General features: G+C 50.1%; 1 protein-coding gene across 3 annotated transcripts in view; it reads left to right on the plus strand.

The window, feature by feature from the left end:
• Window positions 1-304: 304 nt before the first annotated feature.
• The window catches only part of IPPK (inositol-pentakisphosphate 2-kinase), a 58440-nt gene continuing 39937 nt past the window's right edge, over window positions 305-18807 (plus strand). For 2 of the 3 annotated variants that reach the window (XR_013532729.1, XM_035301225.3), the window contains exons 1-5: window positions 305-529; window positions 10656-10703; window positions 12758-12853; window positions 16149-16215; window positions 18553-18674. Coding sequence is in view for 2 of the 3 variants with exons in the window: in XM_035301225.3 (XP_035157116.1) it covers window positions 449-529; window positions 10656-10703; window positions 12758-12853; window positions 16149-16215; window positions 18553-18674 (414 nt within the window). In the remaining variant the exon portion in view is untranslated. Of the gene's footprint in view, window positions 530-902; window positions 1152-10655; window positions 10704-12757; window positions 12854-16148; window positions 16216-18552; window positions 18675-18807 lie in introns of those variants that run through there. The other variant, XM_035301236.3, reaches the window with a different exon arrangement.

Below are 18807 nucleotides of genomic sequence, written 5' to 3' on the forward strand. Positions count from 1 at the left end.
CGGCTAACTGGTTACAAGACCCAGGCACCCTAGCTAGCCGGACACTCCAGGTCAACCCGGCGTCTAACTGCCGCCGGCTCCTCCCGCCTGCTACACATCCGGCGCCCAGGCCGGAAGCTTCCCTTCCGGTTCCCAAGACCGCGCTCCGGAAATGAGTCGCTCTACCAGTACCTAAGATGGCCACCAACCTATCCACCGCCGCGATCAATGGAAGGGACCTGTTCACGAATCCGGAAGTTGCCCAACTCCGCCATGGCAGGCGCTGAGGGCGCCGGGGGCGTGGCTTCCGGCGGCCACAGTCTGTGAGTCTGGGCGTCGGGGTCGAGCCGGGGCGGCAGCTGACAGGCGCTCCTCCCCCGACGGCAGCGGCTGGTGCCCAGCAAGGCGGGCGGACCCAAGCTCGTGTCCCCGCGTCCCAGCCCGCGAGGCGCCAGGGCTGCGCCAGGGCATGGAAGAGGGGAAGATGGACGAGAATGAATGGGGGTACCACGGAGAAGGCAATAAGAGCTTGGTGGTGGCCCACGCTCAGGTGAGTGGCGGACGTACCGCGCAGGTCCAGGACCTCACTCAGACGGCCGGGATTACCCCGTCCCCATTATCCCTTTCCCCAGCAGGGTCGGTTCCACGTTCCCCCCAGTACCTTCCTCCTTCCCGGCCGTTCTTTCTCCCACCCTCCAGCATCCCCCCCAACCCCGTGAGTTCCTCATCACCCCAGTATCCCCTCTCTACTGGGTCAATCTCTTTCCCCCAGGTCCTTCCTTCTCCCCATCCGTTTCTCGTCCCCTCAGTATTCCCCCTCTCCGTCAGTCAGTTCCACGTCCCCCTCCGCGCCCCATCGGTGCCGCGCGCAGCCTCACGCGGTGCCGCCTCCCGCCTGGGTGCCCGCGGGACTGCCAGGCCGCAGTGGGGCGGAGGCTTAGCTGGGACAGAGGGCTCGGGCAGCACTGGAGGAAGAAGCAAAGTGCCCGTGGTGCTGTTACTCTCAGCACCAAAAGAGTTCAGCCTCGTGAGACTACGGAATTGCTTTTCTTGCTGCTGTTAATAGTAGGGGGACGTGGTCCACAGGTCCCCTTCTCAAACCTTTGGAATTTGAAGAAACCTGAATTCAATGATGTTGAAAGTGTCAGAAACTTCAGTAAGAACTCGCAAAGGTGAATCCAAGAGTGAAGCATGTGGGTTTGTGTGAGTGCCCATATCTCTCTGACCTTTTGCTGCCTGGTACAACCACGCCGGAATGTGACCGGTTGGGGGTGGGGAAGGAGGGTGAGGGGGGCGGGGGATAGGTGTCATATAGGGAGGAGTTAGAGCCTGGGTGTTAAAGGCACAGGAATCTCAGTTCTACCACTGCATGGTGGAGGCTCAGTGTCTACGTTTTAAAGTGGAGCTAGTAATAGAACTCACTTTGTGGGATTGTTGGAAAGATCAGTTAAGCAAGAACCCATCAAGTTATGCTTAGCAAGTGATAATTGTCATCCCCTTGGATACATAGATAAAGTGAAAGTAAGAGAGGTTAAGGGCACTGGCCCAGTCCAACAGCTTGTCAGGGATGGTGTAGGTGGTGGAGTACTGCCTTACTTCTCTTGTTTCTATGCTGGGTGCATTGATCAGCTGCAGTGTAAGCTGCAAACATCCAGGTAGCCCCGAGGTTCTGCCTTTGGATTTTGTTACTCATCAGCACTGGGAACTAAAGAACAGAGACTACAGGCTTTGCTCAAGATCTTTAGGTGAATATAATGGACCAGGCTAAGCTGAAGCTGTCCTTCTCTTGTTAAGTCCAAGACTGGGCAAAGTGAGGGATGTTTCCTCGTGAGTCCGTTTTGTTGTTGGATTACTGTGCCAATCTCCTGAATCCTTTCCCAAAACAAATGCTAATCTTCCAATTCCTTGGTGAGATTATATGTATCTCTGCATTTTAGGTAAACCCAAGGCGCTCTTTAGTGAGGGCTGATATATTAAGTTTCAAAAGTAGTGGCAGATGTAGCAGCAATTTTCAGGCTTGGAGCAAAAGGACACCCATGTTGAAAGAGCAGAGGCTTTGAGGCAGTTGCCTCTGGCATTTGGATCCCTCTGTATGTCTCTGACAAGTATGTGTCCACCCACTTCCCTGAGCAGGCATCTCCAGGGCATGCTGGCCCTCTCCCCTGTTGCACAGTTCTGATTGTAATGATTCTTTCTTTTTTCTTTCACCTTTTCAAATGTATCTACAGCTGCCAGGCTAGTCCTATGTTATTCATGTGTTTTGTTTTTGTTTTTAGATGGGGTCTCGCTCTGTCTCCCATGCTGGAGTGCAGTGGCCCAATCTTGGCTCACTGCAACCTCTGCCTCCTGACTTCAAGCAATTTTCCTGCCTCAGCCTCCCAAGTAGCTGGAATTACAGGCGCCTACCACCATGCCTGGCTGATTTTTTTTGTATTTTTAGTAGAGGTGGGGTTTCACCATGTTGGCCAGGCTGATTTCAAACTCCTGACCTCAAATGATCTGCCTGCCTTGGCCTCCCAAAGTGCTAGGATTACAGGTGTAAGCCACTGTACCCAGCTTTGTTCTTTATTTTAAATCTAAATTTGCTTTACCATGCTCATTTCTGCTTGGTTGTTGCTTTTAGCTTATCATTTGAAATTGAAGATTATCACTGCACATAGTGTCATGAGAAAATGTTTCCCATAAAGTTAAGGTCAGGCGGAGCCTGTGCCTGTTATAGTAACCTGAACCAAGCCTGGCCCACCAGCTCTGCCCTGTGGCGTTTGCTTAGGCTGTAGAGCTAGGAGGAGAGAGCAATTCCCGAAAGGCAGCTTTTTAGGACCTGTTGAGTTTGAGCAGACAGTGTGTGTCAGTGGAATAGAAGATGGGTGAGGGAGATGCTGAGCGTGTGCATGGCCTCCCTCCAGCCGGGTATGGGGAGGAAGGGAGGTGGACCCTGCTACTCTGCTCAACTCCTTAGATCCACCTCATTCAGTCCAAGAGAGAGGGAGGCCTTTGCCAAGTTTTTCCAGGTAAGGAGAGTGTTGCTTTCTCTGAGAGGGCATCAGCTCCTCTCACAATTGAAAGGTCCATAATGAGTCCTGTGCTGACTGCCATCCCCTCCACTGTGAGAACATGCTGCATCTTCAGCCAGCCTGAGCCCATCCTGCAGGAGCCGAGGGTCTAGGTAAGGAGATCTTCATGGTCATTGGCTATCAGCACTAGAAGGGGCAGAGTGATGTTCTCTCTGTGGTATGCAAACATGGGATGAGAGAGAGCTTTCTGGGGAGCACAAGACTTGTAGGAAATGGGGCCTGGGAATAGGTGTGTGCTCAGGGTGTGCAGGAAGGTAAGCAGCAGGCCAACCACAGACAGGCATTTAAAGGTGTTCCTGACAGAAGGTGGTCAGCTTCCCCAAGGCCCTTCCTCTCAGAGATGGCCCAGGACGATTCTCATTTTGCCCGTCAGTTTGCGCTCTGCCTCTGATTGGGATGGTTGTACACCTGAACTTTCCCAGGTGCAGGTAACCACGGTATTCTCTGCCTTGTGTGGCACAGACCCTGTGGCATGCTTGAGAAGCTCTCAGCAGCCTGGCATGTCCCCTGGTGAGTGTCTGGAACTCCAGACACTGACCCCATGGGGGCTCCTTGGGCAGGGGCACTTCCCATCTGGATGCAGTTTCCTCACTGCACACTGAAGTTAGTGAAGTGTGCAGGCTGCCCTTTTATGCATTGCTGCTGGATTTCTCTCCTGTGTGGCGCCTCCACCTGCCTCCTTCACCTTCAGCTGGTTGGTTTTGGCTCAGTGCCCTGTCCTGTGAAGGTCATTTTAGGTTTGGTTTGTCATTCCATCTCCTAGGTGTCCAGATCTGGATCATGTGCTTGCCTGGGGCACTGAGCCCCTTCTGGAACACCTCAGCCTTTGGGAGCAGGGGCAGAAGGTGGCCCACTCCCGTCATGACACTAAGCTGTCATGATGTTTTTCTTCTTACTGACAGAGGTAACATGAAAGACCGCCATTTAGTCAGCTTCCCAACAAAGAACATTGATCACATGTGTGGACAAAGCTGCTCACTTCCAGTTGTTCCAGTTTTGTAACCTTTCGGAGAGTCTAAGAGCTTCAGACCATTTCTGCAAATTGTTTTGGTGCCTGGGGAGTTTTGGTGTCTCTTTGGTACCTGTTTGGTGCCTGGGGTCTTTGTCTAGGCATTGAAGGTGTGAAGTTCAAGCAGTCAGGTACCCTTTTACTGTTTCTCTTCTCATCTTGTGTTTTAAGATTTCTGGTTCATAAATCATACCTTTTTTTTTTGCCATACAGCGTTATTTTGTGTCTTAAAATTTTAATAATTTAGATGATTATTTTGTAGTGGATGGATTAAGTAAATGATACTAGATTCCACTTCATATGAGGAAATGTTTACAATGTTACATAGAAAAAGCAGGTTACGTGAAACCCCGTCTCTACCAAAAATGCAAAAATTAGCTGGGCATGGTGGCGCACACCTGTAGTCCCAGCTACTCGGGAGGCTGAGGCAGGAGAATTGCTTGAACTCAGGAGGCAGAGGTTGCGGTGAGCCAAGATCGCGCCATTGCACTCCAGTCTGGGTAACAACAGTGAAACTCCGTCTCAAAAAAAAAAAAGAAAAAGAAAAAGCAGGTTACAAAAGAAGATGGATAATGTGATTGTAATTATAAAATGACTGAAAGAAAATACATGAAAATGTTCTAAGTGGCTATAACTGTTAGTATCATGAATCACTTACCTTTTTTTTGTTTTTTAAATATTTTCTAAATTTCCTACAATGGCTATGTATGATACTCGGGAAAAAAGATTAATTTCTGAAAAGTTTATGCCCTTTGATTTACTAATTTCTGTTCTAGTAGTCTGTTCCAAGGAGGTAATTAGAAATATAAATAAAGATCTTGTACACAAAGATATCCATTACAGAATCACTTAGAACAGGTTAGGTGGAAAGCCACTGTCCAGTCCTTCAGGACTGTTAATTGGGTCATACTTCCTACTGTGGATGCTGGAAGCACATACATTTATGATCTCCACTTTTTTCCAACTATATAGCATATGCCCCAAGGCCTGGGCCACTCCCTTTTAAAGTTTTTAGCTGGACCTAGTTGAAATAGTCTTAGTTTTCCATCACAGCTAGCATTTTGTTTAAACCAGTGACGTATTCTGCATTTGGGATTTTTAATGGTGGTGTTCTAGGCTGATGCAGTTGATGTGGCTTCTATCCTGGTGAGGTTCCTCCTTGTCTCATCCAAGCTTGTTGGAGAGCTGTGCTTGTGGCTCCCTCTTTGTTTATTCCTTTCTTTGTATCTGCAGTTGTGTGATGAGGTCTGCTTTTTGGTGACTGTCAGCCCTGTGATGGTTCCTCTCTGGCACTTGGGGGTTTCTCGGTTTGGCCTGGGCTTACTTCCTACTTTTATACCTTCTGAGGTGACACATCCACTTTCCTTTCCTGACTGAGCCTCCTTCTTGGTCAGAATTCAGTCAGAGCAAAGCTCCTCAGTGACTTCCTGTCTTTTGAGAACTGCAATCCAGGAGGGTGAGGAAAGCATTATTTCTGTCTGCAGAGAGCAAGGTTGTAACTTGGGCCCGGCCACTTCTGCCTTATTGCCAAGCAGTTGGGAGATCTGAGGGCCCGGACTTGCTCACACTTCCCTGTGGCCCTCACTGTGGGCCTCAAGGCAGCCCTGCTTCCCCTTTACATGCTGTCAGGCTTTTCGTGCCTATAGGGGTCAGTCCCACACATGAGGTGTACCTGTCCCCACGGGCCTTCCCATGTTCTGGTAGTAGTATGGGTGTTGTGTGACCTCCCCCATGGCCCACTCCTGCACCTGCTTCAGTCCTGCAGAGGACACCATGAGGTCAGGATGGAGTCGCCAAGGCTTGAGAAGGACATGCCCCACACAGGTTGGATAAGGGGCCAGTACCTACTGTGCCCTACCCCGAGGCCGCCTCCAGTCTGGCCTCCCTGCTTTTGCCTACAGAGTACTGGGCTCCCATCCTCCACAGGCATCTTGTGATGTCACATCTTCATCCTGTGTCAAATGGGCTTTGTGTTTCTATCTGAGGCTATACATTCCCTGCTGAAGCCAACCTGCACCCTTGGGAGTGCCTCTTCTTGGAGCCAGTACTGTAAGCCTTGCTTCTTGTTCCCTCCACAGTCCTGTGCATCCTGGACATGCCTTTCTGGTTGGGTTTGCAAAGGTGAGCAACTTTGGCACCTCCTGCCCCTGGTGACTGAGAGACCCTGGGCAGCCTTCTTCTCTGGCTGGGACAGAGCTGGAGCTGTGGGGTGAGGTGAGGAGGGTCTGCAGGGAGGGCAGCCTCTTTAGACTGCACATTTGGGATCCTCTACGGCCCCTCCTACGAGTCTGTTTTGACAATTTGGGAGCCGGAGCTGAGTGTTGCTTCTAGAAGGCTGGGGCAGCATCCTGAGGGGTGACACCTGCTGCTGTTGTCTTTTTCTGTCTTCCCTGCCCACAAAAGTTGTCTGATCTCAACTTCAGGTTATCTCCTTAGCCTGATGGGAGACTTGACCTTGGTCCTTGTCCTTTGACGGGTCTCTGGAACAGCTGATTTTGTGGGTGATACCCCTCCAGAGTGAGTCCCCTGTGGATGGCAGGAAAGTCTCTAGGTATCTGTCCTGAAAGGCTCTTGTAGTTAGTAGCTTCAATTCCACTCATAAGGTGCCCCCTCAGGCTTTTCATTGGCAGGTGTCCCTTTTAATATATTGGGGAGTTTGTGGCCTTCTTTTTTTTTTTTTTAAGACAGAGTTTCGCTCTCGTTACCCAGGCTGGAGTGCAATGGCGCGATCTCGGCTCACCGCAACTTCCGCCTCCTGGGTTCAGGCAATTCTCCTGCCTCAGTCTCCTGAGTAGCTGGGATTACAGGCATGTGCCACCATGCCCAGCTAATTTTTTGTATTTTTAGTAGAGACGGGGTTTCACCATGTTGACCAGGATGGTCTCAATCTCTTGACCTCGTGATCCACCTGCCTCGGCCTCCCAAAGTGCTGGGATTACAGGCATGAGCCACCGCATCTGACCTGGCCTTCTATTTTTTATTTAACACCAATTATTGCTTTTTCCCTCTAAAAATATAGAATATCAGAAGGAAGGAAGTGAAAAACACCCAGTATTTCTCCATGAAGAGAACAGCTTTTGTTAACCCTTGGGTGCACTTTCTTCTTGTCTTTTTTTTCTGCTTATTGTCAAGCATCGCTTAACACCAGGGATGCATTCTGAGAACTGCACTGTTGGGTGATCATGTTGTTACAGAACGTCATAAAGTGCACTCACGCCACTTCCCCAGCCATGGGTGCCCCTTGGACTCATTGTGTCTTTCTGCTAATGAGAGCAGCTACGGTGTTAATTTTTCACCTGTTTCCTGCCAGCTGCCTGCAGGAGGGTAGTGGGGCCCTGTGGCCTGTGCATTACTGAAGCTCTCAGCCTGGCACATCTTGGGGACCACTCACTTCAGCCATCCCAGTCTGATCAGGCCCCTCACATGGGGCAGTTGGCATGGGTTGTACAGTGAGCTGCCTGCGTCTGAGTTTTGGTATTAATGAAAACTGGTTGATACTACAGATCCCCTGGGAGAGTGTGGGTAGGTGGGTTTCTTGTGTCAGTTTTTGGATGATAAATGGGTGGGTGGAGAAAGCAGTTTCCCTTGAAATGGACAAATTACTGTATTCAGGTTTCCTTGGTTGGTAGTGGCTCTTGGGCTCCATAATGGGAAGGCATAGCAGGAGATTTCCAGTGAGTGACAGCAGGGAGGCCAAGCCACTGTGTTTGGATGTGGTGATGGAGGAAATGTGAGGAAGGGGCTGGGAGGGCCGAGAGGGAAGGCTGCTTCAGGCTTCTCTGCCTAGGCTTGTAAGGCCTGTGTGTTACCCTCTCCTGAGGGGCAGCAGAGTAGCCAGGGCCCCCAGCCCCTGCCAGCGACTCAGTAGCAGTGAGGAGCCTGGCCACCAGAAAGACTCAGAGAACCTCCCAGTGTCCAGGCCCTCCTCTGAACTCGGCTCTACCCCACATGACCTTGACTTTTGCAGTCAAGGCCTTGATCTTGATCAAGGCTTTGATCTTGATCAAGGCTTCTCTCCAGGCTGAGGCTGGGCCAGCAGGTGGGGCTGGACCTGGGTTCTCTGAGACCACTTCCCTCATTCTGTAGACTGGGACTCAGTTGCCCACCTTGGAGGGAGAGATGGCTAGAGATGATGAAGTTTAGGAGTGTAGCCTGGGGGCCTGAAGTCTGGTGCTAGCACCTGCTGGCTATTGCAGTAATAATTATTAAGTGCTAGAGGGAAGAAGAATGCTATTTCATTATCCACAAGGACTGAGGACTAAGTCCTGCAATCATTTAGGCTCTGATGTCTTTTTCTCCTGCGACCTGTGTATGTTTTCTCTTTGCATAATGCCCTGTACAACTTATTTTTTTAAAAATTTTTTCTTTGTAAGCCAGATAATGGCTTTCTGAATTAACTTCTACTTTATGTGAATAGGTTTGTGTGTAATCATAATGCATAGGAAATTTATAATTTCCATTTATAAATAAACAGAAAAGACTACTTGTTCCCGCCTTTCCTGGCAACACAGTGGCAGGGTACTTTGGAAAGCTGAGTCTGTATTAGCAGGTGAATGCTGCCAGGTCAGGGGGTCCTGTGTTCTTCTAGTCAGTATTTCTGTTCATGGGCCCAGTGAATTCCTTCCTCTGAGGCTACAGCAGGGAATTGCTGCTATGAGAAAGCTCGTGTGTCTTGGCCTGTTATCACCCTGCTCAGGACTGCTTTGCTACAAAAGTCTGTTGTGCAGCTTTTGAGTTAGTTCCGTGATAAACCGAGAGAGGCCTTGCTTTCCTGTAGATGCCACAGAGCTCTGTGCATGCAGTCTGGCGGGTGAGTAAGCTTGGCCTCTGTGGGTGGCGGGGTTTGCCCTATGTGAGGGATGGGGAGAACTTGCACCATGGCAGCATGGGTCAGTCTACACTGGTCAGGGATTTAATATAATATATTTTCGTATTGTGTTAATTTTCAAGCATGACCAGGATTACTCTGGTAAACTTATTAATTTTCCTCAATCACACTTAAACGTCACTCGTAAAGTGTCGCTGAATGCCTGCCGTCAGTGGAGAGCTGTTCTGTATTTGGTGCCTAATTGTTGGAGGGCAGCTCAGGCACACTCGAATAGCACACACCATCATGTGCAGGTGAGGATCAAATGCACTTTCAGGGGAGCGAGCTTCTGGAGAGCCGACTAGAATTAGGATTTCTGTTGATCAACTTCTGCCTTTCCTTAAATTTTGGTGGAATTATAGTTCCATTAAAATGATCCTTAGCCAGTCAATTCCCACGATTGATTGTTGATACCTGCCTTTAGCTTGGGAGGGGACAGCGGTACCATGCATGCCATTGATCTTGGCTTCCTCAGGTCTCAGCATGGGGCTCAAGGAAGGGACAGCTGTCTGCAGAACAGCAAGCCGGGAGCATGGCACTGGCTGGGAATTGGAGCTCAGTAAAAGGGGCCCTGGGGTGGGGTGGATGCTTGGGATTTAAGAAAAACAATGTACATTGTCTAAGTGGGGCCATGGGGAGCTGGCAGGGGAGTCTGGCTTGGTCTCCATAGGGCCTTTTTTGTTCCTTAGGCATCCTTTGATCTAGAAAATGGCCTTTTCTAAGGCTTCATTGCAGCCTGCTTCCTCCCATCTGCCTAGGCTTTGCTCTGTGGCCTCAGCAGGGGCACTACCTGGGACGTTGGACCTCCCACCCTTGCACTTCAGCTAGAACCCATCCCAGGCACATTCTCCTTCCTACGTATAATATATGTTCTTATAATGTATTTTTTGAACATTTAAAAAATTGGAATATTCAAAATAAAGATAAATTTTAAAAAAATGATTGTAATCATTGCTACTTGGAGATGTTGTTACACTTGTGCTGAATGTCCTTTCAGATGATTTGATGTAGACAAATCATACTCATTTTATTAAAAAATTTTTATTTCAAAAACTTGAAGTTTAACATACCTACAGAAAACTACTCAGCTCATGAGTATAGCTTAATTATAACAGAGTAAGTAGACCCATAATCCTCTGACCAGTCCCTTCTAGAATCTTCATCAGCAACTGTTCATGCATGTCCAAGGGGTGGGCACAAGGGGTCAGCGTTACCTGTTTTCTGAACTTTATGTAAGTAGAATTATACCCATATATGTGTGTGTGCACGTGTGTTTCTCTTTTTAGGAAAATAGGCTTATTCCATAAGCCCTGTTCTGTAACTTTCTTCGTTTAGCAATATGTGATGACCACAAATCTGTGTCTGTAAATACTGATCCTTTTATAAATCACTGACTGGTTTGAAATGTGTCCAACTGTGTTTAAACCATCTCATTGTTGTTGGGCATTTAGGTTATTTCCATTTTATTTATTTCCTTAATTATTTCCTTAGGATAAAGTCCTGGGAGGGGCTGGTGGGTTGGAGGCTGAAGGTTCCTGGTTGTCCTGCTACCCAGCGTGCCCTTGCTGGGTCCCAGCCCTAGCCTCCCTACCCTGGGGACTTTCCAGCCTCCTGGCCTTGGTACCTCATTGTGGGCTTTGTCCACTGAGGATGGGACCCCCAAACTGACAGCTTGTGCCTTGGCTTTGAGCAAATACTAATCACACTTTGTTTTATTTTCCAACAGCGCTGTGTCGTACTGCGTTTTCTAAAGTTCCCTCCAAATAGGAAGAAGGTAAGATGGGTAGATTTGCACCCAGACATTACAACAATTATTTAAGAAAACTGATTTTTTTTTCTGATGTAGAAATATTGATGCTAGTTGTAAAATTCAAAGATGATACAAGCATTTAGTGCAGAAAGTGGTATGTCCATCATTCCTGATGTAAAACTGACTGGGCCCAGCACGTTGACCCATGTGTCACTGTGGTAGTCCACGTGGCGCTCAGCCAGGAGCTGTCCTGGCCTGGCGTGCAGGTCCTGTTCAGACGGCCCTACTTGTGGCAAGGACCCCAGGACCAGGCAAGCTTTGCCTTGCCGAGTTCCTTAGCACTTGCTGCCTCAGTTTCCCCATCTGTGGAATTGTATGTGCCCATGCGGCAGCTGTCACCTCCACCCACCACCACCCCCCAGCCTCCCTTTCTATGACCTCTATCTCAGACACTCCAACCTGCCATCTCCCAAGAGCTCTTAAGGGAGGAGAGAGCCATGGGGGAGAGCTCGGGTGTTGCCGTTAGTGGTGCCACAGTGGGTTTGGGGTCGAGCTGGGCAGGCAGAGGAGGATAGGAGGGCCCCACTGTCTTGCAGTTTCCACCTCAGCTGCTGAAGAGAAACAGGCCTAGGTGGTTCTGGTTTGTGGAGCACATACCATGGAAACAAAGTCCATGCGGCTGCCTCCAGCCTTCTCTCTCCCTTCTTTGCCCCATTCAGTGACTGCAGAGCTCAAACCACCCTAACTTTAACTCCCCCAAGTCCTGGCATCTGTGGACCTCTTCAGATCTGTGTGGAGTGACTGGGGTAGTGTCTGCCAGGCAGCAGTTAGCTACATTTCCTCTGTAAATGACATAGTGACACACTGTGTGATCAGTAGAGACTTGCATGGTCACTTTTCTGTTGACCAGGGGGGCTTTTTAAATTTTTATTTTGAGACAGAGTCTCGTTCTGTTGCCCAGGCTGGAGTGCAGTGGTGCAATCTCCCACCTGGCTGACTGCAACCTCTGCGTCCCAGCTTCAAGTGATTCTCCTGCCTCAGCCTCCCGAGTAGCTGGGATTACAGGCACCCACCACCACGCCCAGCTAATTTTTGTATTTTTAGTGGAAATGGGGTTTTACAATGTTGACCAGGCTGGCTTCAAACTCCTGACCTCAGGTGATCTGCTCGCCTCGATCTCTCAAAGTGCTGGGATTATAGGTGTGAGCCACCGCACCCTGCCAGTGGGGACTTTTTTGTCAGAAACTGACCGCAGCTGTACTGGGCCACTGGGTATGTTCTGGAGTTTTCTGTCAGGCTTAGTTCTGACTGATCTCGTTGCATGAGCACAGGACACCTGCACTTGCCATACCTGGCAGGGCACAGTTGGGCATGGAAGCCAGGTTCTTTAGAGGCTATGGGGATACAGGGCAGCTGCTCAGTCCTGGGACCTTCTTGAGCATGAGCCAGGCGCTGGGCATCTCCGGGCCTGCCCTGGATGAGCGCCCACAAAGGCAGGTACCTGCAGGCAGTAGTGAGACTGCCAGGCCAGCCTTCCTGGATGTCTTCCGGAAGCAGCCTATCAGGGGCCCTCTGGGCCTTTCACCCTTGAGACAGGTTGAGGGAAGAGGGGATGATTTCTTGTCTCAGACAGTTTTATCATCTTACTGACTCTTTAAGAACCTCTGACTGGGGAAAGAATATTCTACATTTAGAGGCTAAAGAGTAAACTCTCTTTAGAGATTGGGATGTGAAATGTCAGAAGTTTTCAAAGCTACATTGCTTGGAAGGTGTGTGTAGGGGTTGCTTTGGGAGAAGGGCAGATGGGAGGCGGCAGCAGCACAGTCCTCAGATTGCTACCTTTCCAAGCCTCTGGGCCAGGGAGGGTGGCATGGTAGGGGAAGGGACGCTGGTGGGGAGGGGCACTGGGGACCTTCCTCTGGATCTGAGGGTTGTCACCAGGGTTCTGTCTGTGGCTGCCGCATCCCCCTGCCTGTGGCACCCCCCACAGGATCTGTGGTGGTTTTTACCTCTCCCCTTAAGCCAGGCTCTGCTGGGAGGTCCCATCACGAAGGCTGTCCTGTGCTTGTCTCTTACAGACTTCAGAAGAGATATTTCAGCACCTGCAGAACATAGTGGACTTTGGCAAAAATGTCATGAAGGAGTTTTTGGGGGAGAACTACGTTCATTGTGGGGTAAGTACTTTTTATTCATCTCTGAATTCTTGGGCACATTTTGCATTACCACCACCAACTTCCCAATGATGGTGTGGAACTTTGTGCTTAATGATAACTCCTGTCCAGCTAGTCTCCAAGTGTTTCTCATTTGCTGTGCTGGGTAACAGCAGAGCGGATACTGCAGTTTCTCTTCCTATCTGAGAAGCATGGGGTTCAGAGGGCCTACGTGAGTCCCTGCTCTTTAGGGCCCATCTCCACTGACCCTCATGGAGGCTCCTGCTCAGTGAGGGCTCTAGAGTAACATCCAGTACCACTGAGTCCCAAGGAATGGCTTTCCTCTCTGCCCCTGGGCACCACTGAACACAGGAAGCCCTACATGGGAGGATGGCAGGGCGTGCTGGAGCTGTCCTGGGGCGGCTCATCACATCTAGGAAGGGCCTTGGCTGGTCAATGTTAAAAGCTGGAGTTTAGAGAAAAGCCGTGGGAGTCCCTGGGCATTGCCGCCTGTGCTGGGGTCTGTGGGAACAGACCAGGGATCCCAGCCCTGGTTCTCCTCTTGCCTGGGCTGTCCCCTGAGCAGAACTTTAGTTTTGAGGCCTGGACAGGCCCCTGGGTCCCACGCTTCTGCGGCTGCTGCGGGTGCATGGCTCGCCTCCAGCCTGTTCACTGTGCTGTCGTGGTGTTGGGCATATTGGGAGGTCACAGTTCCCCTTTTAGGAAGATTTGTGGAGTTTTTCCCCAGGGCATGTCCCTTGGATGGTTCTGTGCCATGACCAGTTTTCTTCTTGAGGAAGGAACATTCTTGGGGGTGATATCCTCTGGATGCCTGTGGCAGGAGGACTCAGGTGGTGATGCCCTTGTTTGCCAGGGGCATTGGCAACCTGGTGACCTGGTGGGGTGAGCGCTGGCAGTGAGCACCCTGAGGGAGGGGAAAGGAGGGGGAGTGTTTCTGGCAGTGAGCACCCTGGCTCTGGGTTTGTCCTCAGTGGGAAGGGTCACAGTAAATGAACCAACAGCATACTGGCCTCAACCCACAAGGCCACCTTTGAGCGCATTTTCTCCACCTTAAGACACCGATAAAGTGAAGCAGAGCTTGCTTGCACTGCAGGTGAGCGTGTCCCAGAAGGACAGCTGCTGGGCTCTGGCACAGTGGGAAGGTGGACACAGAGCCCATTCCAGGTTATGTACCCCTCAGGGTGGCTGCGTCTGCAGGGCCCCACAGGGCCATGTGAGGGAAGAACAAATGTGTTGGCAAGTTAGGCAAAGTGTAGTGTTTCCCTCCTGTTTGTTTTAGGGCAAGATCCAACCGGGGACAAGATCCAAGAGACAGGGACAGGCACACCCTGGTTCTGGGCCCTGCTCAGTAGGGTGGCACTGGTTTAGGCCTATCTCCAGTGTTGGGTTTGGGAACTGGAGAGTTTAGGAAATGGGGATGGGGTAGAAGCTGCTTGCCTCATTCTTTCATTGTTGCTGGAGGAGTCTGAAAGCTCAGAAGTCCCACCTCGCTGCTGTGGGCCAAATCCTGGTGAGACTAGACACTCTCTGGCACTGGCCTCAGCTCCGTTGGAACCTCTCATGCTGATGGTTCTGTGCCATAGCCCAGTTTTCAGGCTGGGCACATGAGGAGTGAAGGGACAGCCAGGCATGTGGCTGTTTGTCCTTCTGAGCAGTCATCCCTTTGCCATTTGGAGGGTGATGCCTGGATCCCACATCTCAGCACCCAGGTTACGGGCAGCTCTGTGGGAATTCCAGGGGACAGCTCCAGGAGGGGACTTCTGTGGGCTTCCGTCTGGTCCTCTTAGGTAAATGCCTTATGCAGGAGCTGGTTGGTGCCATCCTCAAGTGGTTGGACAGTGGCATGGTCCACACTCGGCAATGTGGTCGGACTTTTAAGAGGATGCTTACTGTCAGCATTTTTTTTTTTTTTTTTTTTTTGAGACAGGGTCTCGCTCTGTCACACAGGCTGGGGTGCAGTGGTGTAGTCGTGGCTCACTGTAGCCTCAACCTGTCAGACTCAAGTGATCCTCCTGCCTCAGACCCCCTCCCTAAGTAGCTGTGACTATAGGTGCACACAATCAGACCCAGCTAATTTTATTTATTTATTTATTTGTTTGTTTGTTGAAACAGGGTTTCACCATGTTGGGCAGGCTGGTCTTGAACTCTTGGGCTCAAGTGATCAGCCTGCCTTGGCCTCCCAAAGTGCTGGGATTATAGGTGTGAGCCACTGCACCAGGCCAACATTTATTTTGACTTTAAACACAGATATGCTTATTATAAAACCAATGATTCACAGCTGTTGAAAATAAACCCAGGTATGTGTTTCACCTGGGTGACTGTGAGTTCAGGCCGTGCGTGGGCAGACAGCGGTGTGGAAGGTCGTTGCCAGGTATGTGGACCTGAGACCTGCGTGGCCATGATGTCTCCCAGCCGTATGTGCTGTGGGGTGGGGGCCCAGGCAGAGTGAGGGCCTCCTGTGATTCTGGGTTATAGTTCTCACATACAAGGCATCCTGCATTAGCATCTGCGCCTTTTGTGCTTCTGCTTTCTTTAAAGTGGAGCAAGAACTTGGACTTCCTTGAGATGATCTGTAGGGTGGAGAAAGTGTGGTCTCAGTGGGCAGGATCCCAGCATTCTTAGCCTAGCAGATCTTCTGTGTCCCTTTGAAACTTTTTCAGAAGTCACAATTCTGCCACCCTGGAAACATGATAGGATGGTGAAGATGGTGAGCAACGTGGCTTAAATAAAAACCTTTCATTTGGGAAACTGCACAGAAAAGCCATGTGGAAGAAAATGCTGGACATTGGTTATGCTGCGTGCTCCAGGGCTGAGGAGGCACAGGCCGTCTTCCTGGGATGAGTGATTCCCTCAGATGCCGAGCTGCTCCTCAGGTGGGAGCATGAGGTTCTCAAGTTGTCTGAGTGGTCAGCAAGGGTCTTCCACATGGTCTAAGAACTGCTCTGGGTCCATGGATGCTATAAAGACCAGAACGGGCTCAGCCGGGTGCTCTCTGGCAAGGGACGCTGGCCTAGATGCTGGTCACCACTGTAGGCCCAGCCATTCTGAGAGCTGGCCACCCTGATTGCAGTGAAATATTGGTGTCTCTATTTAACCTGGACACGTCCTGAAAATAATAGAACAGCTTTTATTCCCAAAACCCACACACTGATTTTTTTTTTTTAGCAGTAAACTTAAAAAAAAAAATACGCATAACATAAAAACCTACAACTCAACTGTGTGTAGGTATGCAGTTCTGTGGCATTGTGCTTATGTCATTGTTCAGTTCACACTGAGAATTTCATGTCTTTTCTTACAGGAAGTTGTGCAGCTACCTTTAGAATTTGTGAAACAGCTTTGTTTAAAGATACAGTCTGAAAGACCAGGTAAGGGTGTTTCACTTGTTTCACTTATAAATATTGTTTGTGATTTAAAATATTTCATTTGAAAAGTGTTTGAGAGGCTGGGCTTGGTGGCTCATGCCTGTAATCCCAGCACTTTGGGAGGCTGAGGTGGGCAGATCAGATCTTGAGGTCAAGAGATTGAGACCATCCTGTCCAACATGGTGAAACCCTGTCTCTACTAAAAATACAAAAATTAGCTGGGCGTGGTGGCGCACGCCTGTAGTCTTAGCTACTTGAGAGGCTGATATAGGAGAATTGCTTTAGCCGGGGAGGTGGGGGTTGCAGTGAGCTGAGATCTTGCCACTGCACTTCAGCTTGGCTGCAGAGTGAGATTCCATCTCAAAGAAAAAAAAAGTGTTTGAGATGATATGTTTGAAACATGCAGTTTTCAGTAATCCTCTTGCCAGAAACTTCATTATCAGGGTAGAAATCCTGAGAGACCATGGATACAATTCTCTGTATCAGAAAACCAGAGTATGCACAGAATATGTGATGAAGAACCAATTAACACGGGCACAGTGGCTCTTGCCTATAATCCCACCACTTTGGGAGGCTAAGGTGGGCAGATCACCAGGTGTCAGGAGTTCAAGACCAGCCTGACCAACATGGTGAAACCCTGTCTCTACTAAAAAAAAAAATACAAAAATTAGCTGGGTGTGGTGGTGGGCACCTGTAATCCCAGCTACTCAGGAGGCTGAGGTAGGAGAATCACTTAAACTTGGGAGGTGGATACCACAGTTAGCAGTGATAACGCCACTGCACTCCAACCCCAGGCAAACATAGTCAGACTATGTCTCAAACAAAAAAGAGCCAGTTAATACAACAGAAAACAGCATGAAGGAGGAGCTGGAGGTGGAGGGTCTGGGGCAGACTTAGGAAAGGGAAGGGTCCCTGGGGGGCCCTGGGAGAGGTAAGGGAAACTGGGTGACCTGAGCTTCAGGAGGGAGGGCCTGGCCCAGGAGGTTCTGCAGCCCTGGGGGCTAGTGCAGGTCCATGGGTCCGTGTTCTTCTGAGGAACAGGGAAACCAGGGGCCTTCTGTGGCATCACCTTCCCCATCCCCATGCCGTCCTTCCCCAATCCCCTCCCATCCCTTCACTCCTCCCTTTCTCCTCCATCCCCACCCACTCCCTTTTCTGCACTTGCTGGTGGCCTTACTGACAGGAACCCGGTCAAAGCTTTTTTTTCAGTCAGTCATCAAAGAGAGAAATTTCAAGAGTTGAGGGTGGAAATGTCTCTGCCTGGAGCACAGCCAGGCAGCAAGGGTGTGGAATTGGCCAGTATCCAATGTTTTCCTGATTTGATTTGGAAAATGAAAGCAGACCATTCTCTGGGTCTACAGTCTCTGGCTGGGTCAGGGAGGAGTGGGCTTCATGCTGTGGGACAAGTGGGGGAGGCGGGAAGGCCACAGGACAGTGGCTGGGCTCCAGTTCCCCCTCCCAGTGAAGGCAGTCTGAGGCCGGCTCTAGGGTACTGCCTGCGACTGCTCTGATACTCAGCCTGCCATTTCATAACAACCATGGGAGGTCTAACCACAGTGATAAGAAGCAGTCTTGGAGTAAGGCTCGTTATGTTAAAGGAGGAAAGCCTGTCCCTGGGGTGCCTGGGGCCCAGGCTTATTTGGCTCTGTCCACACCATGGCTTCCAGCAGATTTGGTGCTGGGAAAATACTGGTGCACTGGGGACTGGGAAGGGTCTAGATGTGAGAAAAGGTAGGGCCTGCAGCCCCCTCCTCTTCAAGTTCCTGGGCTAAGGGTGTTGTGGAATTAGGGGACCATCCCCAAGACCACCCTAAGGATTGATAATATGCTAGAAGGACCAACAGAACTCACTGTTTTACTCATTCTTATGGTTTATTACAGGAAAAAGATAAAGATGGAAGCAGCCAAGAGGAGAGGTGCAGGGGCGGGGTCTGGGAGAGACCTGGCATGAACTTCCGGGTGTTCTCTCCCTAGGAATTATGTGAACAGCATTCACTCTCCTATCGACCATGTGTGACACACACATGGAATGTGCCCACCAGGAAGCTCACCAGGTCTTGGTGTCCAGAGTTTTCATTGGGGCTAAGGCACATCGACATGGCTGACCATAGTCTCCAGGCCCTCCAGTGCTTGAGCTGATACCACAAGGCCTGAAGCTACCCCTTCCATAAACCAAGTTGTTACTGTATGTGTCCCACAGTCCCCAGGGAAACATGAGGTTTTCATCAGGCACAGAGATGATACCCAGGAATCAGGGGCAAGGTGGGGCCTGTCTTGGACAGGGGTAATCTCATCTCTCTCACTGACCCTGCTCCATGTGACCCTTGCTCTGTTTTCCAGAGTCTCGCTGTGACAAGGACCTGGACACTCTCAGTGGTTACGCTATGTGCCTTCCCAATTTAACCAGACTTCAGACCTACCGCTTTGCAGAGCACCGACCAATTCTGTGTGTAGAGATTAAGGTGATCTGTCGAGGGGGAGATGGTGTGGGGAAAGGGGAAAGGTCAGTTCTGGGTAGTGAGTCCCAGAGTTGTGTGCCTTTGGTTCTAGTTCCCACTGAAGTGACTGGTACCCACCCTTGGCTCCTGGAAACTC

Source organism: Callithrix jacchus, chromosome 1, assembly GCF_049354715.1.
Source record: "Callithrix jacchus isolate 240 chromosome 1, calJac240_pri, whole genome shotgun sequence".
Classification (NCBI taxonomy): Eukaryota; Metazoa; Chordata; class Mammalia; order Primates; family Cebidae; genus Callithrix; species Callithrix jacchus.